At 36.8% G+C, this 25,391-nt stretch overlaps 1 protein-coding gene across 1 annotated transcript in view; it reads left to right on the plus strand.

The window, feature by feature from the left end:
- csmd3b (CUB and Sushi multiple domains 3b) overlaps positions 1–25,391 on the plus strand; it is a 355,638-nt gene that overhangs the window by 176,367 nt on the left and 153,880 nt on the right. The window contains exons 5-6 of the mRNA XM_017423975.2: positions 8,146–8,353; positions 24,311–24,423. Of these exons, the coding sequence (XP_017279464.1) occupies positions 8,146–8,353; positions 24,311–24,423 (321 nt within the window). The remainder of the gene's footprint in view (positions 1–8,145; positions 8,354–24,310; positions 24,424–25,391) is intronic.

Consider the following 25,391-nt stretch of genomic DNA (forward strand, 5'->3'; position numbering starts at 1 on the left):
GGAAATAAGAAAGGAAAGTGGGGTAAGAAACAGATGGGGGGGGGGGGGGGGGCAAGGCCAGAAAACCCATTAAACATAAAATCAATCAACAGGAGGAGTGAAAGACAGAGTGAAATGCAGAGAATAAGATCTTACAGAAAGCCACAGCAAGACAGAAAAGGATAAAGAAGGAATCCTCAGATGACTGCGATATTGATGACAGCACAGTGGGGAAGACGGGATGAACGGATGGGAGAGAGGGAGGCAGGATAAGGAGGCTAAGAACGAGTGATCAAAGCACCCCAGGCCATGAGAGAGAAGGAGCGAGGGAGAGTGAGATGGGAGGGAGGGGAGAGATGAGGAAGGCGAGTGTGAGGGTGTGAAGAGAGGATGAAGGAGGAACTAAGAAGGAAGAATGACGGGTAGGATGAAGAAGGCGAATAAGAGGAATTAATGAGATTCAGGCAAGAAGAGGAGATGTGGTGTTTTACTAAAAAAACAATCTTGATGCAGCAAAATGGAGGAGGAGGAGGAGGAGAAGCTGTGTTTTAAGCAGAGAAAAGAAAGGAGAAGCGCTCCAACAACAACCAGAGAAAGAGCAAAGGACAGAAGGAAAAGAAAAGGGCAAAACCAAGTCGGTGATGTGATAAGAAATGAAGGCAACATGGCCAACACTACCTCTCTCTTTCTCAGACATTCAGGCTAACACATATAGCACCCTCTACCACTGACACTTTCCCTCCTCGTGTGGGTCAGTGCACCGTGGCATGAGTCTGACTTCAATCTCCCCATGTTGCCATCTGAGACAAAAAACAACAACAAAAAAATAACTAAAAAAAGAGTGAAGCACACAGCATTTTAACCACAACCTTCTTCTAGATTTAAAAATTAATCTACAACATGTTTTGACTTTAACAAAAGAAAATATGTTGTTATGAGTCTTTCACAAGTTTTGTTAAAAAAAAGATTTAAAATCTCACTGACAAACTTTTAGATGTGACACTCCCAAACGTTTATTGCTAAAAGATCAAGAACTCCTCTATTACTTATGAACCAGAATTGTCAGAAAGTAAAAATGTATTGATTCAAATATGTGTTTGTTGTTTCGCATATCTCTGCTGTTGTGCAGAAACCTTGTATCTCCAAAAACTAAGTCACAAGATTTTTTTTGTCACTTTTGCTTGAATTTTGTTCTAAGAAAACACAGTCATGTGAAAGCTGATGGATTGAGCTAAATTATACAATAATATCAAAACGATTTAAAAAAAAGGGAGGTTCAATGTTTTTGCTTAACAGCGACAATACTGAATTTATTTTACTTGCAAACTCACCACAGAACAATTTTATTGTAGTTAAACATTCATAAAGACCAGGCAATTACAGTGCACTACATCCAATTAAAAAAAAAAACTTAATAACTTAGGAAGACCTGGTCTACAAATAAACACAAAACATATAAACAGACAATCGTGCTTCATGTAATTAGAAAAAATTCAAATACAAAAGCATGCTAGAATTTGCCTCTCCAAAATTACATTAAGATTTATTAGATGAACATAACAAAACACAGATATTACTTCCAAATTAATTTAAGCGGGTTGATTAAACTGATCTAATACACTCAGATGTATAAAGTCTTGGTTTTCTGTGATTCTTAAACAGTTACTTCTCACTCATTATGTTTTAATGCCACATCAGTGCAGTCTGTGATGATTTTTTGTATGCTACAAACAGGTGTTAAAATCCAGGAAAAAAAAACAAAACAGAACCATTGCCCTCTGCAGCGATCGGATTCAATGGCTCTGTTATAATCGAGGCTCAGTGGTGGTGGGGTGGCCTCTTCTTGGAAGAGAATGCTGTTATCCACAGGGTACAAATGATTTGATGAAAATTACAAGAATCATATGATGTGGCCTCTTTAGTCATCAGATCTCAAGCGGAAATGAGCACTTGTTGAAGATTTTGGACCAAGGTTTTGATGGAAACAGTGTTTTTCAGAAACACAGCGTTCCAGAGAATTGAGGAAGCAATCCTGAGCTGCACTGAAACTCATCTGATGTTGGGAAGTGGCATTTACAGTAATGGCGCAACTTAGACCTTTTTTTAAAATGCTTATGTTTTGCCATATGTATACACCACTGAAAATAAAAATGGAAAGCTATTTCCCACTCTCAGATGCTTACATCCCAAACAGGATGAGAACCTGTTTCTCTTGAAATCATTGCTGCACCTCTGGCTTCTTCTTGTCTCATGCATAGTGAGCTCTTGGAAATCACCATCGCCATCTTCTCCACAGTTGTGTCTTTTCTTTTCTTCTATAGTTCACTTACTTTATCTACACTCTTAAATGCGAGCCAGGCGATTAGTTCACTTCAGCTTGCTCTTCATTGTCACACTGATGGCATGACTGCATTTGGCATCGTGTATGTGGATCAAAGTGGACAGTAGGTCTGATAAGCTTAAAGGTAAGATTTGATTGTTTCTGAAAATCTAGATGTTTTAGGTTGTGTTTTCTTTAAAATTACAGTCATAACACACAAGTCCTTCAAAGTAGCCATCATTTGTTTACAAAAAAAATAGGGCAATTCAACAAAGGCCTAGCATGCATTGAAGAAGTTTATCACATATTTTACAGTTATAGCTTTTTCAGTCAAACCTTGTAAAAATGATCAATCTCATGCAATATTGCAAGATTTTGTGAGATCTGTTAGCTTTCAGATAGTGGGTTGAGGATGGTATCCAGCTACTACCTCACCATTTGTTTTAGCTCAATGTCTGTAAAATTCAGTGAGTTACAGTTATGTCTGTGTAGGCCAATGTTGATTAGCTGATGTGGCCATCCTGAATTAGGGTGCCTTCTAAAGTTAATCAGTGACCAATATTAAAAATAAGACAGTTAACCAAAAGCAGTTATATAAGAAAATAAAGACACCTTGGTAAGTACAGATAGCATTATGAAGCCACCTCAAATGAAATAAATTACTTGAGTTAGCTTGTATTATCTTGTAGCATTTACTGGAATTACCAGTACAAAATACCAAAAACCTTTAATGATAAAAAGGTGATAAGAAAGGGAACTAAGTAACTGAATTAAATTTTTAATACCAATGCTGGAAAGATATTATTACCAAGAATAACTGTTCATTTTACACTGCTTTTAAGAGATAAAAAGGAAATAATATACCCCCAAAATGGTAGCACTTAACACTGCCACACAGATGTCGCTTAATGACTGGAGCAGGAGCAGGCTGTATCCAAAATTATCCAGTGCAACATAGAAAAACTTTTTAGTTACTTGATGTCAGCTGCAGAGACATTTAACAGAAGGTATTCAGAGCTGGCTTTAGGTATCTCACCCTTGCCTTTATGTAGGTTCAGCAAATGTCTTTTTTTATCAGAACAGCTGCTCCTGAAGTGGTCTCAGCATCGCGCTGCCGTCACTTGATGACACACTGCAGAATTGGTGAGGATCGTATGTCAGCTAAAGTTCTTACTTTTCATGGCAATGAGATTTCCTTTATTTTACTTTTTTTAGTCAAGGAAAAGTGGACAGTTTAAAACAGAAACAATGGAAGTAATTTTGTAATAATAATAAATAACGTAAGATTTGGGATTTTGTGTGATTAAGAGTTTTGTTTTAATATCTTGGTTGGTTACTGGTTAGTACAGCATTTATAGTTGGATAGCATGTATAAAAAAGCAAGCTTTTTGACTTGCCACATCAGGAAAAGTACAACTAGGACCCAAAACAATGATACAGATGTAAAAGGTGTCCCAGTAATTCATGACAAAAAACTGCATAATACAAAATATTCTCAACAGGCTCACTTTGAATGCAGCTGTTTTAAACACAGTGATTAGACCTGTACTTTTCCTTCCAATATAAGTTATTAAAGCCAAAATGTAATCTAATCAGAAAATACTGCTGGCAATCTAGATCTCAATTGTCACACTTAAGTGTTAATGAACCAGATAATTGGCCACGTTTCAAGCTATTAACTAACATTTTTGGTAGTGGCAGATTTGCCATCAAAACCAACAAAAATTCTTTTTGTTGTGATGTACTGCTTCACGTTATCATAAAGTAGGCTTTTTGTTTGCTTGCTTCGTGATTTTTTTCTTTTCTTTCTTATTTTCTTTACCAAATGCGGCAAAGTAGGACTTGTAAACATCAGTTAGCTCAGTTTGGCCTTGTTTAGCATGTTTAGTAAATGAGTGTGATTGAATGTCTTTATAAATTTAGTAGCTTGTAGCATATTTTAATGCTTTTGACTGGCTAGAGTTATCAGTCTTTAAAATTTCACACAACAATAAACAAATGGTTCGGATCTTCTGAAGTGGGGTTGTGTGAAAAAGTTGCAAACAATTCATATCTTAGTTGATGCAGAAAGAAAAAGTTCATTCTGACTGATGAGCTAACTGCATCCCACTGCGCTTTACTTCACTGTGACTGTCTGCCTTTCTTTCTACAGTATGTTTTGACACGTAGTCACCTTTAAGAGTGAGCTGCGAGATTGATTCTACTACGAGCAGACTATACTTGCAACGAGAGCACAACATGTTTTGTGCACTATAAAAGTTTGTTGTATCAGCAGTCCTGTCAGTTTTAAGTGGAGCATAGCTTGCAGCTAACAACTTTCATGTTTTCTCCTACAGGCCACGTTTGAGTAAAGAGAATGTATAGCTCCCCCCCAACACACACATGCATAGACTCACCCACGTATACGGTACATATAGTAGGAGATGAGCACAAATAAGGAAAAAAAGCTAAAGGTTGTTTCTTTTTGTGTCCATATAGATCTCTGGGTGCTTTTCAAGAATGTTCTCTTGAATGAGTGGTTTTGAATCAATGCAGACTCATTTCTAACTTATTGATTTTCTGATATGTGTCAGTTTGTTCAATCTTTGCTGCTCTTTTTCTCCATTACAGTTTCTGGTTGGTAATTGCAGTACCGAACGCCACATTCTGCATTTAAGATGGCTGCTATGTTGTGTAGTTAGTTTTACATTTTCATTTATTTATTTTAACAGCTTCATTTCATCCACCCCGTTAAAACACACACCACACTTCAGTGCACCTTGAGGGATTTCCATCTGTCTGTCAACTGTCACCAGCAGATGACAAGCCGGAGGGCTGGAAAAGGTGTGTGCATGTTTGTGTGTGTGTGTGTGCTTGTGTGTATGTGTGAGTCTGCAGGTCTGTGTCCGTCAGTGCTTGCAGATGTCCTGCCGTTGTCATGATAAACCTGTGACAGCTGCCATCCTGCACGCAGCACTCTCTCCCATCATGCGGACACTCACACACACGCACACACACACACACACACACACACACACACACTGAATTCACAATGCTTCATTGCTCTCCTGCAAGTATGACGGGGTCTCTGCAGGTCTTGGTTTGGGGTGTCGGGTCATTTAAACAAATCTCCTCGACTGTCTAGCTGTGAAATGACTGTCTGTAGAACTGAGTGGTCTGTCTGTCTTCCTGCCTGCCTGCATCTGCAGCCAGTATGTATTTTTTTTTTTTTTTTTCAGACGAATGTTTTGTTATTGAAACTATACTACATTCCTGTACTTGCCAGTACATCAGCAACAAGAATTCTGTAAAAAGTGTTTCTACAGAGAAACAATGAAAAATGTGTATTGTCCCTAGAAAATGGTTCAAAACTTTTGAAGTGAGATTCTGTGGAAAGGTTATGAACAATTAAAATGTCAGTTATTCATAGCTCTTTGAACAACTTCAGTTTGGGAAAAATAAACTTTGATTCTGACTGAATTGATGTGCTAATGGCTAGTCTGAGCACAAAATAACTTGTCTCAAAACAAGTTTTTTTTTATAACGGTTTATGCAATTACTGTTTTATAAATCTTTACACAGCTGTTAGTTTTACATTACATGGTCATTCCAGCGGGAATATTACAATATCCCTGCACCAGTTGTGCCAAACTGAACCAAAAGCGCTACAACAACTAGATTGTGCTGCCAATATTTGTACTTGCAAAATATTCCATAGAATCCTACAAAAAATAACATGTAATTCAAAGTTAATAGCAGTGTAAAGGTGTATAAATGATCCTTTATCCTACATGAACTAATATAAAAGTTTTGAGACTGAAGTTGTTTTTTAATGGGATTGGATGACTTTGCACTTGGACCTATTACCTCATCAATCTGGTCAGAAGTGAGTTCTATATCTTCAATTTGAGGTAATTGAAAGAGTGATTCACAACAGGTAAGATACTGTTTGTTACCTTTCCACAGAACCCCATTTTAAAAGCTGAACTGTCACTTTAAATTCACTTGCTGATCTATTGAATACGATTTAGTCTACCTTAAAGTTTATTTCAAGCCACTTATTTTGCTTTTCATTTGGTTCTTGCTTCGTTTTTAGTGCACACTGTACCAAAACACTTTACTGTTTTCAAATTACTCTGATTTCAGTCCAGTTCTGTTTGTCTCTGTTCATTTCTGTCTATTTTTGTCCCCACTATTAGCCTCTTGTATTTCCTGTCTCCTCTGAGTGTTCTGTCCAGTTTCTAATATATTTTGCAAATGTTTCTATCCGTGTGTATTTGGTTATCATCTGTTGAAAGATTTGAGTCTTGGACCAGAGTAATTCTCTGTACCATTTCCGTGGGAAGAGTCTGGCTTGGTCCCTACCTTATCTCTGTCATCTGTACATGCCCCACCCCACCCCCCCACCCAATCCAGCACTGCCCGGATGAGCCCAAAGCATGTGCATGTACACCTGACAGTGCTTGTCTACACTCTTATAAAGGATGTCTTTTTCAGCTTTTCAGTGAGTGCAGTTCAAGGATGACACCTATCTGGTGACTATATGTCTTCTCTAAACACTGATATAAATACTGTTGTGGAGAGATGTGGTGTCATCCAAAACTGCACTTACTGGTCAGTAGTAAAATAACCATCTGCTATAAGAGTGTTACATGCAATATTGCATCTTTTATGTATAACTATAAAATATACAGGTATAATTTATACTAAGATCACAGTTGGACTCTCAGGAAAAATAAAGACGATCCAACATTGGATTTTTTGTTACTGGGACACTGGCTGACAAAAATGTGTTTTTGATAATCCAAAAGCAAACATTTTGTTAAAAATAAGGATATAAAGGCATATTTCATAGGAATTAATTGACCCATTCCCTGAAATGACAGCCAGTGCACCAGTGATGCAATAAGCCCCAGTGTTGGATTCTTTTTTTTTCTCAGTGAGTTTGTCTGTATAAATTATGTGTATAATTTATGCCGTGTACACAGCGCAATCCATGTGTCTTTATCTGTTATACAATAATCAGTATCAATTACATACTGCTGTTAATCAGATGTGATTGGCAATTTAAAACAATATAGGCAAATCTATCATCACATCTGTTTTATATGGAAAAAAAAATCCATTTGGATTTTAGGTTAAAGTTTAACATTAAATCAGGCAATTGGATATCAATCAAATTTAAAGTTCCTTGGTGGTGATTGGAGGAGATGAGAGCGGAGCTCTAATATTGGACAAACTGAAAATGGTCCCTATTACTGGAGGAGAGGACAGTAGCTCTGAGTGTGACAGGAACTGCAGCCTAACCCCTAAACTCAACTCCTAATTCTAACCAGATAAAGGTAGACAACTGATAGTCCCCAAAAGGCAGGAGTGCTACCTTCTTGCTATTATTTTCAAACTTACTTCATATCTTAAGTGGGATGTGAGAACTCCATATTATCACAATATGGTTTGCTAATATGATATGTGCCATGAGAAAGTCATCCATTTCTAACATTCAAGTCACAAAATAACATACATGGAGCAAAAAACGTGATACTAAAAAAAATAAGTAACAGGAGCAAAATCTATAGGGACAGAGTTGGGGAGTTGGGCTGGCTGATTTATAATTTGTTAGAGCGGATGAGAAATGATGTTAGGTGTATTGCAAATTTGATCTTCAATGCTAATTTGGTAAATTTCCTGATTCTGTTACAGCCATTTTTAATTGACTCAACCAAACCTGGAAGTAAATGCATTCATGCCAAAAGCAATAAATTTCAATTTGAAAAAAAGAAAAGAAAAGAAAAAAAAAGTCCGCCCCTCAGTCCCTCCTCCTCTCCCTAACCCAGGTTTTCTATTTGTCACTCTGATTTGATTGACAGCTGAGGACACATGTGGGGGCACTGTGAGGGGCGGCAGTGGGGTGGTGACCAGTCCCGGTTACCCCGGCAACTATGGTAACCAAGCCGACTGTACTTGGATCCTATTGGCCGAACCTGGAGACACCATCTCTGTCATCTTTACAGACTTCCAGACAGAAGAAAAGTATGACTACCTAGAAGTGGAGGGCTCCGAACCGCCAACCATTTGGTGAGTTATTTTCTTATTAATTCACATGTGTCTGTTTTTTGTTATAGTTTTTTGGTTTTGTTTTTTAAGTTGAAGGATTGTGTGGTTTTTGGCAGCAAAACTATTCATTTATGTTTTAAAACAAGTGGGGAGATGAGTCACGGTTCAGTATTAAATTGCAAAGAAGTGTAGCCTACACCAAGAAATGTAAAAGACTTTTAATGAGCCTCATGAGAAAAAAATAAATATAATTTAGAGATGTAAAGTGCTGCAACAAAGCCCAACAATAACATGTTGTAAGTTTTAGACAGGTTCATCTTATAATTAAAAAAAAAAATACAAAATGCCTTTAAAAGTCTATAAACTTAGGCTGGCAAAAGAAGAGCACTTTCTGCTGGAGGAATGAATGAGAATCATAACAAATATCTATCTGTAATTGTGCCTTACTAGGTTGTGTGTATGTTAGAACATATCACCCAACTTCAAATCCATACTTGTTCAAAATGAAATCTGACATTTCTGACCTAATATTCCAGAAGTTGCTGACTTTATGGTTCAATCTGATCACAGCTGAGAGTGCAGTAATAAAATGTTATGGGTAGTAAAATATGCTAGAACTTGAGCAAGAAAAACTAATAAAAAAAAAATGTTATTACAGATATAAAGTACATTTTTTATATCTTCTTGTGAAAGCACTTCAGTTTGTTTTCATTCTGAACATAAATGAGTAATTTTCAAAGTATATTTTGTGTATGTGTGTACACTTGTGTGTGTGTGTGATTGTGGATTACCTTCATACTGTCTTTCTGCATGGATGTCATATGTCACAGATGACTTACCTGATCTTTGAGAGTCAGACTTTTTACAACCCTCTGTGTTTTCAAAATGATTCACTCATAACAGCATTTTATTGCACTGGCTGCCGATTGATTGTTGGTAAATTAGGGTATTGATCAACCATTGCTGTTGCTGTAACCAATTTGAATCTAATCAGGGCTAGGGATATTGGTGTGTGTGTGCATGTCTATTGATTTGGAAGTAATAACAGTAACTGCTTTTAGGAAAGACTGAGAATATCTACACATGTGCCAACCATCACGCTTCATCATTACCTGAAAGAGCAACACACGTATGTGTGTGTGGGGTGGGTGGGGGTTGGGGGAGAGAGTATCAGCAGTCAAATTCAAAGAGGCAAAAGGTTCCTAGGACAAAACTTTAAATATACTACAATTTAATTTTTGAAAACTTTTCAGTAATTTATTGTTTTTGGATGTTTCCAAGATATTGTAAGGGTGAGACAGGCAAGCGAAGTGTATGGATATATGTCTTTAACAGATAAAATAGATCAAAAACAGATGCGTGAAACAATAATATTATTAACAATAATAATATTAGTAATAATGTTATACATTACATATGAATCGTACACACATTAGAGGTCAAACAATACAAGGCAGACTGAAATCCAAACCTAAAGATGTATTATATTAAATTATGACAATTTTCTTATGTTCAGGTCAAGTGTTTTTTAGATTGCATGCTCATTAGTTCAACTCATCGCAATATCATTTTTCTAGTTAAAGACAGTTTTTCATCTGAGGAACTTGAACTGATTGCAACTCATTTTGATGATGTTGAATGACATTTTTTTTTTTTTTTTACAATAAATAGTTGCTTCAAACTGAGAGGCCTTAAGGAAAAACCTTAGCTACTCCATACAAAACAGAGTTTTGAGTGTTTTCCCTTAAGGACAGGTTGGCATCACAATCAGGCTGTTACACATTTGTTCAATCTTTCTGAGAGTATGTCATTAATAAAACGCATGCACTTACCCTTCTTTAAAGTTAACTATAAAAACTAAATGCCCAAATCTTAACTACCAAAATTGAAAGCTTATGCCAAGTTGTGTTTACATGCCCGGCTCTGGATTCTTTCCTGAAGAAGCTTGATCCCGGCACAGAACATCTTTGCATGCAGGCGGGAGAAAGTTGAGAAATTGTTTATGTGTATAGGTGAGCACAGTGAGTGACTCAAAGAGAAGCAAACACATAAACTGGCAGGGAACAGACTGCAAATGCTGCTTGATGAGGCAGTTTTTATTGATTACTCTACGCCTTTTTCAGAAAGCTCATCTCATGATTTTTTTTTTTTTTGAATGAACAGGACTAGTTTACATGAAGTGTGAATTTAGTGAAGAATTTTAAAGTGGTGAACTATGAGCACAATTCAGTTTTAATCTTTGAACTAACCCGCCTGTAAAACTAAAACGCTAAGAAGACCTTCATATCAATCAGGAAAGGGAATACAAGATTTATTGATTTAATAAGAGCAAATATCAGTGAAATAGTAACCTTAGCATTATAAAATAAAACTAAAATACAGTGTTAAATGAGGTTATAAATCATGAAACAAAAATACTGTATAATACAATTTTGAGGACATGATAAAGTATTCAGTTTATTTCAAATTAGTTTCAGTTCATCTCAACCTGAGGGTCATTTTTCTAATTTCAAGACCCAAGGCCCAAGTAAGTATTTGTGTCTTTATATAGAAAACCTTAGAATAAAAAGAGAGGTCCACTTAAATCTTGCCATTACTGTACTGTTTATTCTAGTCGTTATTCATGTGACTTTGCTGTGATTTAGTCCTTGTAAGTTTGCATATAAATGTGGTCATAATTAAGTGTGGACGTTTGTTCCGTTGGTCTGCAGTTATTTATTGGGTTGTTTGTGTTCCCCTTACTGTGTCTGAACTGTAACATCCACCTTCTTTGTCCTTGTGAAAACTCCTGCAACTTCATATTGACAAACAGCCACTCGGTAAACAAAAGTGTTTCAGTGGTCCCAAACTCTAAACGATGTTTATTTATTCATTTCATTATGATAATGTTGTTTATTAATGGAATTATTAACACCCTTAAATTACAAGAAAACAGTCAAATAGGATACTTCATGTTGCACATTCATTGTTTCTCTCTTCATGTTGGAACACATGGTTTCTCCTTTAGTTTTAGTTTTTTTTTAACTGACTTTGTAATTTTACCATTTTCACCAGATTGCTGAGTCCTATTTTAAAGCAGTAACTTTGCTAAATGTCATCACTTTGGGTGAAATTGTCTTTATTGAACCTACTTTATATCTATTGCACTCCATTGTGTCACAGCAGCGCAACAGAGGAGAAAAAACAAGATAATCATAGATCAAAACACCTTCACTGTAAGAAGATTTAATCTTTTCACTATTGTATCATCTTGATAAATACCAGGTCAAGCTGTTTGATTCTTTGAAAATTGTCTAACGTTGCCAAGTACTAATGCGCTAACTTCCACTGGCAATTTATGAAAGAAGCTAATTACCAAACTGCTAATTTTACATTGGCAATCAGCAGAAAAAGCTAATGGCTGATATTCAGATACGCAAATGTGGAAGAGTTTATCAGTTACTGCAGGGCTGCAGTTGCTCTACACACCACCACGCACCAGATGTAGTACCCATCCAGGTTTTACACACACACAAGCCCAGAGGCACACTGTCACTTCTTACACACTTTCACAAACTTGCACACTCATCGAGAGTCTTTACTTGTGTCTCATCAGTATGCAGAGAGGTGTGCCTGGGCCTGTGAGACAAGTATATCCCTATGAGCTAAATGCCTGTAATCCTAGCCTAACGCCAGACACACTAATACATCTGCACTCACAAACACACACATTTTATGTTTTGTTGTTTGAGAATCAGTTGCCCTTGAAACCAAGTAGAGCATCTTAATAGAAGTATCTCTTTCCATTTCTATTTTACTTTCCGTCTTTCTCCCCTTCTGTCTGTCATGTTGTGACTTTCTCCCTGCCTTACAATACAAGCTCCACTGCATAGCTAGAGAAAATAATACACTATTTAGTGCTCTCAGATGCACCTCCCTGACAGCTCTGAACAAAACCCCGGGTAATAGTGGACTAGGCTTTTCAAAGTCACGTCATTTACCTACTTTGTACTTGTCTAAGAGTTGAAATTAAAAGCCTAGAAATTAAATTTGCCAATGTTTGAAAGAGTCATCAAGTCAAACCCATGTAGGTGAGATGGATTAGCAGATGGCAAATTGCAACCTGTCACTGCTGCGTGACAGTTATTGACATACATACTTTGTGTGAATATGTGCATGATTCTTATGAAAATTCACCTGCAGATAATGTACATAAAAATAGGAAATGATCATAGTAGCATACAAAAGTTTCGATCAAAAATGTGTTTTTAGAAAGAAAGCAAGGACACGCATATCTGTTTCAATTTAGCCACAATATTTTTTTGTATTCATAAAATTATTTTTTTCCCCAAAATACATCTGATTATTGAGACCAGAATGTTTTATTTTAACAAGTCCAAAGAAATTGTGCCTAAAATTTATCAGCTTTGCTGAGATGTTCTGGTTTCCACTGGATTCATATCACCACGTGTACGGTAGAATAATGCATAAACACTTCAGAACATGTAAACCCTCTTGAAGATATTTTCTTTCTTGCCAGAAGGCACTTTTAACAATCCTAAAAGCAATTCCTTGAACAATATTGTTTGTCTGTGAAACTTAAATGTAAATATAATGTGTGTCAAATAACTGAAGGAAAAAAAAAGATAAAAAATGCTACCCAAAAATGGCTTGGTATCTTAATTATTTTTGCTTTGTTGACATTAATTCTGTTCACATCAAGGCAGCAGCTTAGAATCTATGACTACTAATCATCAAAACAAAGTTTTAAGAGGTAAGACTATTTATAAAGCTTTAAAATGTGAATCACTTTTATACAAGCAATGACTCTGATCTATCTATAGTGCTCACAAGCTAATTAAGATCTTACTAATATTCCTGCAAAGAGTTGATACTCGTTGGGGTACTCACCTTTTTTAACCTGCGTACTTTGGTAACAAATAATAAAGGTTTAATTAACTGAAGACCTAATCATGAGGGACAAAAATACCATTTTATTCCTTAAAGAAGAAGATTGTTGAAAAAGAAAAGAGTAGTTCCTAAGCAGAGGTACAACAAGATAATTTGTTTAAACTTAAATTTGATACAAATCATTTTATGAAGCAGAAACTTAAATATTGCAATTTGAAGTATTATTATTAATAATAATAATAATAATTGTGTTGAAACTGGTCCATTCTTTTTGCTTGTCTCAGCTTGATATTGTTCTTACTTTTTGTACAAATACCAACACATCACATGTTTGCTTGTGGTTCGGAATGAAGAATCTGCTCCATGCAGTCATCGGCATTCTTTCGAGAGGTGGGTGTGGAAAACAAAGAGTGTGTGCGTTCCGTGTACGTACGGGTGTGTGTTTGTGTGTGTGAGTGATGTTATGCTTGGCGAGTGCAATCAATGCTGCTGGCAGAAAGGATGCTGGGATAGCGGCACCATCCCGAATCGGAAATGGAGCGGTGACCTTGAAGAGAATTGCACAACTTTGTTTCTCTTACTCACCAGATAAAAGTGCGAGTGTGTAACACTGTTGTTTCTATCTATTAGAGAGGCTGATGTGTGAATAACAAGCAGTCATGTGCTAGCATAAAGCAGAACTCAAAAGATCAAAAACATGGTTTGGGTTTTTTAAATATTTATAATTTGATCACTCAGTTCTTAAGCCTTAAGAAAAATCTAATATAGGCAGAATGTGTATCCAATTAAAATTTTACAGTATATCTTCAAGCTAGTGAACCACAAACAAATTAGGCCAGTGAGAATAGATAGCAACATTGTTACTATTCATGGAACATTAAAATGACATGCAACCACATCATAAATGCAGAATATAGGTAAAGCAAAAAAATATTACAACCAAGTGAAGCAAGTGAAGTTGATTGTTTTACAATACAGAGAACATATTGACATCTGGGAAAACTGAAACATGTCTTCGGTAGGCACAAAGGTTTGCCCTTACAATGGGTTTTATTACTGCAGACAGCCATCTGATAAGAAAACCATCAAAAATTATGGAGTTCTTCTAATCATGAGCATGAAAAAATAAGTAATTAATCAGTGACTTGAAATGAATCACAATGAATGCCTCCAGAGACAATAGTGTTTTTCAAACTTGAAGTAGCATAAAGCATTTCAAAAGGTGTTTTATTTTTTTTTGTGGTAGAAATATTACATTTACTAAAAACGAATCACTCAAGTGACTGTATTTTGGATGCACTTTCTGTAACTGTTTGTATGCATTTTTCTCAAGAATTGTTTCAGACTTCTGTCCAGCAGGCAGGAGTTTATTTAGGGCTATTAGTTTCATCCACTTGTATTAGTTTTCTTATAATTTTCATGTGATTTCAAGACTTGTTATTTGGTTCACTATAGGCTCTTAGTCTACATTGGAAAGCAATCATGATATGGGTTGAAGTCAATGTTTTATAAAATTAACAACGTTAGGTAAATTTCTTACATCTGCTAGGATTTTCTTCATATTTTGAGTTACCAGTTTTCTGTGACAGTCTCGCCTTTTTTGTTTAAATAAAAGCATTATTCATGTTGACCCTTTTAATTATTAGGAAGTATTGAGTGTTTTGGAGAAATTAACAACTATAGTCATATTTAAGTATCTTAATACTACAGTCTGGTGCAAAGACACAATTAGTGATTTCTTTAGTTGCAGCTGAGATGATAATAATGCATAGCCAGTAGTTTTATGCCTTGTGTTATGTGCCAACTTTTATGCTTAAATGAGTCATTGGTCAAGGACAGTTGACCTAAAAAATAAACAAAAAAACAAAAAAAAAACTACTTTTCAGAAAAGTTAAAGAACTGAGTAAAAATTAATAATGAATAACAGTTGTTAATATCTAAATAAATTTCTAAATACTTTCAGAAAGCCAGGAGACCTTTTGCTTGAAACTGCTTCATATGGTGAAATTTATTTATTTATTTTTTAAATCAAATCAATCAAAAATGAGGGGATAGCTGCAGATTTTCACAAACTACTGCAGTGAAGACACATTAGCATTTAGATTCTGTACATACATACAAAGAATGCACGTTGGTGTAGTTGAGCTGAAGATATCAACACTGATAGCTACAATGTTGTCTTATTTGTCTTCTGAGAATTACAGACATTAATTAAACACATACACCAGCAAACAGAAAACATCAAGAAAGTTCATACATTTTCTGACAGTTTTTTAGGTTTGTTTTCTCTGGTAAAGGAGGTTTATTTATCCAGGACCTTTACACTTTAATGTTCTTTTACAAATAGGGTCCAGGAAGTATAACAGGATTAAAAGGGGTTCATAAATTAAACAGGGAAAACACTGACAGGCAAAATATATGGAAAATAGTCAGATGTAAATGATTATACTACATAAATATACAATGTTCTGCAGCATTTGTCTTCCTTTATCGTACTGTTGTTGCACAGTGGTTGGTTTTACAGCATTAAAGTACAACAGAAAAGTAGGTTTATGTTACAGTTCATTTTTTTTCCCCAATCTAAAGTACAGAATATCACATCAGCCACTTATTTTCGAGTCAAGGAGGACCCCTGAGAATCCATTACAGCCACATCACAGGCCAAGTGACTTTTGTAGGGAGCTTGTAAACAAGTTCATGATGTAGACTATTTTCTTCCGAATCTATTTGCAACATTGGGCTTTAAAGGTTATAGCTGTGACCTTCACACTGTTTTGCTGGGGGTATCAATTTTTAAATCCAATTTCTGGTAGCCCAAAGCATCATTAAGGTCTACAAGGCTATTGTGTAGGCATAGCTTGGTAAATTCACCCTGTTATTAACCCATACCTTTGACAGGCTTTGAGAGAAATCACAATAGTCTTTTCAGAGAGCACATTCTTTCTTGGGACCAGGGGAGAGTCAAAATGAGAGGACAGTGAAAGAGGTGTCATTGTGTTTTAGGGAGAAAGTCTCAGGTCACACTGAAGAACACTCGAGAAGGAAAGAGGGCGGGAGACAAGAAAGGAATAGGTAGAAAGGAGGAGCCGAAAGGGCAATTGGGGTGAAAATAGGAGCCAGAAGAGGAGGAGATGAACGGTAAGAGGGTGGAGGTAAGGTGGAGACAAACGCAGAGGTGCAGAATCAGGGACAAGGGCTCGGGGGTGATGAGAGTTGACAGGACAAGAAAAGTGGAAGGGAGAATGAGAGGAACAGAAGGGGAGACGTAGGAACAGAAAAACCCATCAGGGGGACTCATGGGGGAGGAAAGAGGTTGTAGACAGAGAAAGACAGAGACACTGAGGAGCTGAGAAAAACAGACAAGGACAGACTGAGACAAGAAAACTGTCTGACAGTTGCCATCTGCCCATAAAGCTAAATGTGATCATAAAGCAGTTAAAAAAAAGCCACAGAAACAACTTAACCAATTGTTTCTTGAACTAAGCTGATAAAAAGATTGGTCTCTCTTGGATAAACTATGTGGAAAACTGGGATATTAGTTGCATATAGAGGTTGTGCAGAGATGTAAACACCATACGCTGGCTTAATCTGTCCATCTGAATTTTCCCGTTTGTGCAGATTGCCCAGTATATGTGAGTGTTAAATATGACCAGAACTGGCATTGGTGTCTGAAATCTGGTCGAACTGGAGCGCCTCTGTGAGGCTTGCTGAAAGCAGATAGAGAGCTAAGCCTTTGCATTGTATTAAAGTGTTGTATGAATTCACGTGTTGACCTTAAGAAGGAAAACAAATGCCCAAGAACAGTTGTTCACTCAATATACAGTTTGAAATATTAGTGTTAACATAGATATATCATGATAAATCTACCTCTATCATGCATGTGCATGGTTTAATGAAATTAAAAGTAAAATCTATGATTAGATTAGTGTGTGATAATTAGATTAGTGTTTATGCAAACAAAATCAGGTTATACACATCAACGCAAGATTAAAACAGAATACAAAATAGTTTTTTTTTTTTCCTTGCAAGGGCTTTAGGGCGTCTTTAGCTTGTACATGTGATTATACTGGGCTAAATCTTGACTAACTTATTAATTTCTTAACTGCCAGCCAAACTATTATCGCACTAATCCTTTTTTATCACAACACAGCACTATTTGCTCCAAAGGACATAAAATATCTGACAGTGTCCTTTATATTACCATAGAAGTCACTGTCGGACATTAATTACAGAGACCTCATGTCATCACTGTAGGGACACAGTTTTCACAGGTCACTGTAAGTAGGTAGTGAAATGAATCTCTCTCACTCCCACAGCATGTAACCTTTTCCAGGAGCTGTTGGGCCAAACCAGACGAATCAGGCCTGAAGGTGAGGCCCACCGGGGTTATAATATGGAGCTGGTTCGAGCCACAGCAAATTAGTTTCACTAATATAAATACCGTGTCGGTTTTATTTGCCACACTGGTCACCAACCTGAATGTAATAGTGTCATTCTGTCTCAGTTAGATTTATGAGAGAAGTTTTGTTTCGTCATGCTGGTTTTTGGTCACGTTTGCAGAGAACTTTAACTTGATGCATTGAATCATAAAACCATTTGATTGTGCACTTTTAAAAAATGCACAAATAGTTGGATTGAGCATCTATCAGTCATCATTTTTGAGCAAACTTATTTATTGTTTGTTACTGAGATGCCTAATTGTAAAATCTGCTTAAGATGTCAGGATACATTTGAACCCGGACTTTTGTGTTTTGGTCATAATTGAATAGCTTGGAGCTTAATTAGATAGATTATTATGTGATTGTAATCTAGGAAAATACATAAGAATCAAGCTTTCTCTCAAGGTAACTGCATCTCTGTGAAGACTTTCTGCAAAGTTTTAGATATTTGCTCTCATGCAGACTTAACAAAGTTGTGCATTTTAAGAGCAACGTTGAGCCTTTTTCTGATGATCAGTTAGGTAACTTTTCACTAAAGCCAAAAATCATAATGTTGATCAAACGATCTTTTCAAATCACCTTTACATTAAACTCTCTTTATTTAAAGATAAGGGGACTAGGGTCTAAACCAAATGATACTGACAAGGTTCAAAAGTTTAAATCTTGGTTACAAAATGGTCTTGATGTTACAAGAGGGTTTTTTTTTTCTTTTTTTCTTTTTGGGGAGGGGGTCGTTCACAGTCATCCACTTCTGTTTTATTTCATCCCTCGGTTGTGAACAAGCCACTTTAAAAACCTGTGGCTTATTCACAATGACATACCTATGAGCAGGCGAGCAAAGAGGAGGAGAAAAAATTTAGAAGAGATAAAGGGGAGTGGAGGGAGAAACGAAGTAGGGTCCTGTTGTGAACACTGATTACTTTCTGCCCACTTGAGATTGATGGAGAGTGACACAGCAGGCACGCTTATGCAAGCAGGAACGCATACCCACACACAGACAATACACACCAATACATAAATACACTACATACACAAACAACTGCTCACACAAAGACACGCTCACAGACAAAAAGAACTTCTCTGTCTCTGTATACTGATTGATGATGACTACCAGGACGACATGCAGACCAACACTCCTGCCGTGCGCGTGTGTGCACGTGCATCCACGTTGAAGTGCATTTTTTCCATTTCTTCTTCTTTCCGAAGGTGCATGTGTATGTCAGTTCCCACCTGTCTTAATTAGAGGACACTATTAAGACAGATTGCCTGATTAAGTGGCATTCCCCTGCTATGTAATGAACAGCCACACACTAGCACATATGCAGCAACTGTTCGTGAGCACATGAAAAGTCAGTTCTAACCACTTTAATAAGAATTTCCCCAATTGTTTATTACCAGTTATAAAAGTGTCAGTACCAGTGTACATCTATCCTTTATGACACAGGTGTCAAACTCCATTCCTCTGGGGTCGCTGTCCTGCATCTTTTAGATGTGTTCTTGCTTTAAAACACCTGGATGACTTGTTGCCATGCTCCTGGACAACCTGATGATTTGGTGAGGAGGTAATTAAACCATTTGAATCAGGTGTGTTGGAGCAGAAAAGCCTAAAACCTTCACGGCAGTGGCCCTCGAGGCCTGGAGTTTGACACCCCTGCTTTATGAGCAACAACTCCCTTAGTTGAACATAAAAAAACATGTGATATAATAGAAGACTTTTTTATAATATATAATACAAGTGATTTGTAAAAACAAAATATAACAATAGCGTTTCAAAAGTTTTCAAAAACCTTTTAAACTGGTTGACGACCAATGTACAACGTGAAAAAATATGACCACAACATGGATGGTCTTTGGCCATGAGGTTTTCAGACCTATATTAAGAACACAGTGGGCTCCCCATTCCAAGTGATAAAGTGTGTTGTGTGCCTGATGGTTTTGAGTATGCACAAAAATTCCTTAACAGGTTTGTGGTGGTTTATCAACATAGCATTAGCATATAGGGGTCTCGAGTTGAGCTTGGGGGATTGTGATGGCAGCGTATCCATGCATGGAGCCCCCACACACCAGTGTGGCTTGGTTGTCAAGACTTTGAAGCAGGACTGGCCACACTGGCACCATGCCTAAACTATAACCCTGACTGTGACAAGGTCATGGAAACAACCTAGTGCAGACATGGTACTTATTGCTGCATTCTGACGTGGTCTGAATTGTGTTGGGGCAGACATATGGAGATGTGGTGAGGGCAAAGGAGAATGCCTTAGGGACAAAGAAAATGGCAAGTAAAAAATCTATTTGCCTGGCACTAAGAGCGCAACAGTGTGATTGTCTTCACACTGAAGGAGGTTTTTGCCACAATCCAGCCACATTCTAATAGGTTGTGTAAAAAAAAAGCGTAGCAGGGTTGTCATCCATTGTTAAGTGGGTCTTACAGCCATTTGAAGAGAGATACAAAATAAATCTCCTGTGGAAAATGCAGCTTTAAGATGGGCTGCAAATGTTGTGACAGGAGTGACACCTAGTTGTAGTTGCAATATTGACTTTTTCCTGAAACAAAAAAAAAAGTCACACACTCCAGCCTCATATGTAATTTTGGAGCTTTATTAACTAATCAGCATTTTTCCCCTGAGTTCATGCTTGAAACATGCATGGGTATCCACAGTCTCTGGACACTCCAGAAAGTGTCTTTCCAACCCCTTCATGCGGACATTGTTGGTCACATCAATAAGCACAAACACCTGCTGTGTAAAACTTTATGTATGCAATATCACAAACCAAAACATCAAGTACCAGTCATTGTACAATTACTTAATCTTTATTGTAAGCATAACAATGCAAAAAAAAAATGACAATAGCTATTATTTGTTCTCCCATGAGATCTGTTTGGATGTGTAAAGAAAGTGATCCCAAGTTACATCCCGTTGTCTTGCATGCAAATGAGGTATGGTTTACTCTATAACAAATGCTCCCTCTTGTTTGTGACTGTTACTGTGGTGACCTGGTTATGTTTTGTAATAATTGGATAAAATCTTGATTAAAAGAGTCAGAGCTGCTGCAGAGGGAAAACACAAAGAAGAACATTAAAAAGAGACTCACTAGGAAAAAAAATTGCAATGTCAATAAAGTTTGCATAGACTAAGCGAGATAAACAACATAGGTACTGTACACACACAGAATACTGAATTAAGTACCCTTCTGTACTACCTCCTGCCACACACTGTAAACCATGATCACTGTCTTTAGAGTAAATTTAAAGAAGAGATGTAAACAAATGCATCATTCAATGTGGCCTCCACTAAAACTGAGTATGATGCAATGTCAACTTCATACTCATATATATAGTTTGAAAGAGAAAAAATTTGATATGTAAAAATGTGTGCACGTAGTTTGTGTTAGATAAAATAAATTTCACAGTTCTTCTGGAAAACATTTTTGTGCACCAGTTATGAGTTTAACAAAAAAAAATACAATTGGCCAATCACTGATAAAATACTTTGAGTCTTAAAAAAAAAAATAAATAAATAAATAAAATGTGTGCATTAAAGTTAAGTTTTAGTACAGGATATATATTTTAACACACGCTGTCACTCTAAATTAACTGCAAGAATTTCAAAAAGAAATAAATCTGAGCTCTTTATGTGATTACAATAAAATGTTTACTGTCATGTGTTCAGCATGGCAGAAAATTACTTTTTCAATTAATTTCTTCTTTCTTTTTTTTTACACGTTTTATTTATAAATTACCCACACTCTGATCAGCTCTCGAACACAGCTTTCTATGCTTTCATTCTACTGAAACACTACGATGAATAATTAAAAAGCCAGCAGATAAAGTGATGTACCTCTGTCAGCCTCTGCCTCTTTCTCTCGCCGCTCCCAACCTCCACTGCTCTCTCCCTCAGTGTCTCAATGTCTAAGCTTCATTGATCGCTGCCTCTCCCCCTTCAGACCCCATGCTTCTTTATTTCCCCTCTCCCTCTCCCCCCTGCTCTCTGTGAAATAGCTGGTTTGTATTTTTGCTGTAGGAAAGACGATGGATGGCAGGATGGTAGACAGGGAAATGGAGAGAGGGAGAGATGCTCTTTTGGTCTTGTGTATTTAATCAATTATGTTCTCTTGCTCCTTCTGGCAACTCTCCACTTGATCTTCTTTCTCCCAAAGACTCACACACACAGATACATGTTTGGGCTCTTTTCATCTTTGTATTCAGTTTTTGCAAGTTCACCTATCATTGAAGCTCAAAATTATCAGTCGAGAGTAATAACATTAGGAAGGTAATGTTGCAATCCGACATTACATGTAAAAAGACAGCAATGATTGCTGGTTTACAACTCCTTTAAAAAATGTTTTTGCCTGATTTAGGTTCAACAATGCTCTTTGAAATATCTTTTGCATTCAAGCATTCTCTTTTAAACACGCTTATGCGGCTCGCGCTAACAATTTACCATCTGAAACAAATTGGCGTCTGATCACAAATCAGAAATGGTGACAATGGGGGTGTTTGGTTCAGCAAGTAAAATTAGAAAAACTGATCTACAAACTCAAGCCCAACTACAACATGAAACGGGATCTAGTTTCACCGACAGTTCACGGAATAGTACATACCATGTCGCTAAAATAATTCAACGCAGCGTTGATGATCTATACCTCAGGGCTTCACTGAAGTGCTTTTATAGCAGATATCATGGTTAAACACTTAAGAGTCAGAGATGGAAGCCATCAGCGTAGATGGATGGTTTAATAAAGCATAAAATATTGTCCACATGGGGACGATTTGTGGGACATCTGGTAGCTCCTCTGCTGATGTTTTCATGGAAGTATTAGCTTTGCTGAAACAAGCCCCATTTTAGGCTTTAATTTTCTAAATTAGAAGTTAGTAAGGTTGCTTTGTTTCATTATCATCCACTGTGGGTGATCTGCATTCTTTCAAGGACCGCTAGTCATTTAATATTCACAAGAAGGACAATAGTAGCAATAATATATAAGAAAAACTAAATTTAAAAAACTTGTCAAAACTAAGACCATTAGAAGAAGGTCATCAGCCAGTTGTGGGGGTTCTGATTGACCTTTTTGGTTCTAAGCTTCTTTTGACTTTTTTCTATTATTGCAAGTGAAATATTTCTGATTATACCTTCATCTTGTAGCTTGTAGTTGTTAAGTGCTTTCTGAGCACACCGTTAAATATTTAAATGTCACATTCATGAGCTCTCTGTACAGATTGATGTTTTTTTTTTTGTTTTAATATTGGAGCAAATTGAATATGCATACAATGTGCTCTGGGTAATGACGGCTTTGCAGGGAATGAAAGTAGTGCTGTAAACATGAATAATACAGTGTGAAAGCGGGGACGCCCACATGAAAAGATACATGGAAAGTAACAACAGGAAAAGGGCAGAACAAAAAAAACGTATATTTTAAAACTTGTCATGCTACTTTATACCTTACCTTACCTTACTATATACTTTACTTATATGCTTACTTTATACTCTCCTTACCCAGGCAGGATGCTTCACAGCCGATCTCTCAGAAATATGTGATCAATCATGTTATCATGTTTTCTATGGAGCCTGTGGAGATTCACATGTGTTGGGGTCACTTGTCCGAGTCTTCTGCCACTTGTGGTTCAGGCGTTTTGAGGGTCTGGCTTCTAGTTTTTGTGCAGCGACTGTTTGGAGCTTGTCTGCTTCTCATTGGTTTTCCCGACGCGGCTGTGTGTTTGTTGAGGTGGCTGGGTTGAACAGCTGGTAGCAGCTTTGGCTTTTCTTTTAGTCCTGGTTCTGTTTATACTTCATGTGCTGTTGGTTCATTTACGTGTTGACTTTTTTTCTTGGATTGTTGCCGGGTTGTGTCTCAAGGTTTTGCGCAGTAAGTAGTTAGTATGTTCACCTAGGACTAGTACAAGTTAAGTAAAATATATTCACATATATTTGCATTAAAATCAAACAGTACAGTCATTAAAGATGAAGTAGTATGGACTAATTCAACACTAGCTAATCACCGCTGCTTCTGAACTGAAATTAACAAAAGAGTTGAGTTTTAGATGAGAGTTACAGAGTTACAATTCCCTAACCACCAGGGGGTTATCTTGGATTGAACAATGAATAAGAAATACAAACTTCTACTTTGTTAAGAATAAGTAAGAAACCCTTAAGGATGCAGCAAAATCCAAAATTACTCCAACAAAGTGGTAGTAAAAGACTGGTTTAGCCAGTGCAGTCAGAATACTGTTGGGTTAATAGGTGCAAAAAAGACCACAAATTCACTAAAAAATACCTTTTTTCCCCACCACACAAACACATATGTGTATATATATATGACTGGGAGGCACAAGACAGATGTGAAAAATAAAACAAAACCAAGTAAAAGTAATTAAACCTTATTATTTTACTTTATGTTGTTGGAATAGCAGGTAACTGCAGTTACTTTGAGACCACCTTGTTCTACAGGCTTTATAGAGTAATTAAATGGTTTTATATGTGTTCGTACTATTTGCTGGCACAGCAAAGCACACCTGTGTATAGTTCAGTCTTTAATGCTTATCCTTTGTATTATAGTGCAGGTTAAAATGAGTAAATCTTATTTTAAAGCCAATGTAAAGATGTGTATGCATGTTTTCCATGTCTTAAACAGATTCTTTCTTTCTCTCTTTTAGGTTGTCAGGCAGTAACGTCCCCTCTCCAATCGTTAGCAACAAGAACTGGCTCCGGCTGCATTTTGTGTCTGATAGCAACCACCGTTACCGAGGTTTCAGTGCACATTATCAAGGTAAGATAAGTATGTCTACAGGCATAATAATCTAAATGCACACACACACAAACAATATCCACATTGTGGTTATTAATGGTAAACAGAACTCTATATGTACATTTTGTGAATATAGTTTATAATGAGCGCTTTCTAATGTGACTTTTTAAGACTTGTTTTCTTTTTCTTGGCAGTTGTGTTGTGTGTTTTTTTTCCTCTTCTTGACACCCAGCTCTCCCTCTAACTCCTTTTAATTACGCTTCTTGCCTCCAATTGTCTTGCCTTCTCTCTACTTTTCTCACCATCGTTGTCTCTCTCTCTTTCCCTCACTCTTTTATATGTGGTTAGCCTTTTGTTTTCTCTTGGGTAAATGCTCACAAGCTTGCAGTTATTGTTTTCTCTCTCTCTCTGATACGGCCCCTAAACGTTGGAAAACAGTTGGAGATTTATTTGGCATCATTCATGTCTCTTAGCCGCGATAATGAAAGGGGAATTTGTACTGCACAAACCGGTTGGAGGCGATAGTGTTTTTATTTACACTTCACTTGATTTTCTGACTTTCTACCTTTTTTGTTTTAGTCTCAAATTGCCTCTTAAGTCCATTCAGCATCAGCAGTCACTTAGAATGTTTGTATCCTCTTGGCCCGAGGCATGTGGTGTACCTACAGCACACTCGGAAAACATAGCGTGATTAAAATGCCCAATCAGATGGTGTTTTATGGAAAAGTGATAGAGAGAGGGATAAAGAAGGAGGAAAATGGTTTAGTAATCATAGCCTAAGCCAGTGGTTCTCAAACTGTGGGGCACGACCCCTAGAGTGGTCCGCAGTGCCATGATAGTTGGGCTGTGTGACACCTCAGATTTTTTTTTTTTTTGCCCTAAAACAGTTGTAGGCAGAACTAGGGTTTTACTACTCTTAGCTTTTAGCTAGTCTTTTGCTGCTTTTAGTTTTTAGCTTGTCTTTTACTACTTTTAGCTAGCATTTTGAA

Source organism: Kryptolebias marmoratus, linkage group LG5 (assembly GCF_001649575.2).
Source record: "Kryptolebias marmoratus isolate JLee-2015 linkage group LG5, ASM164957v2, whole genome shotgun sequence".
In the NCBI taxonomy this organism is placed as follows: domain Eukaryota; kingdom Metazoa; phylum Chordata; class Actinopteri; order Cyprinodontiformes; family Rivulidae; genus Kryptolebias; species Kryptolebias marmoratus.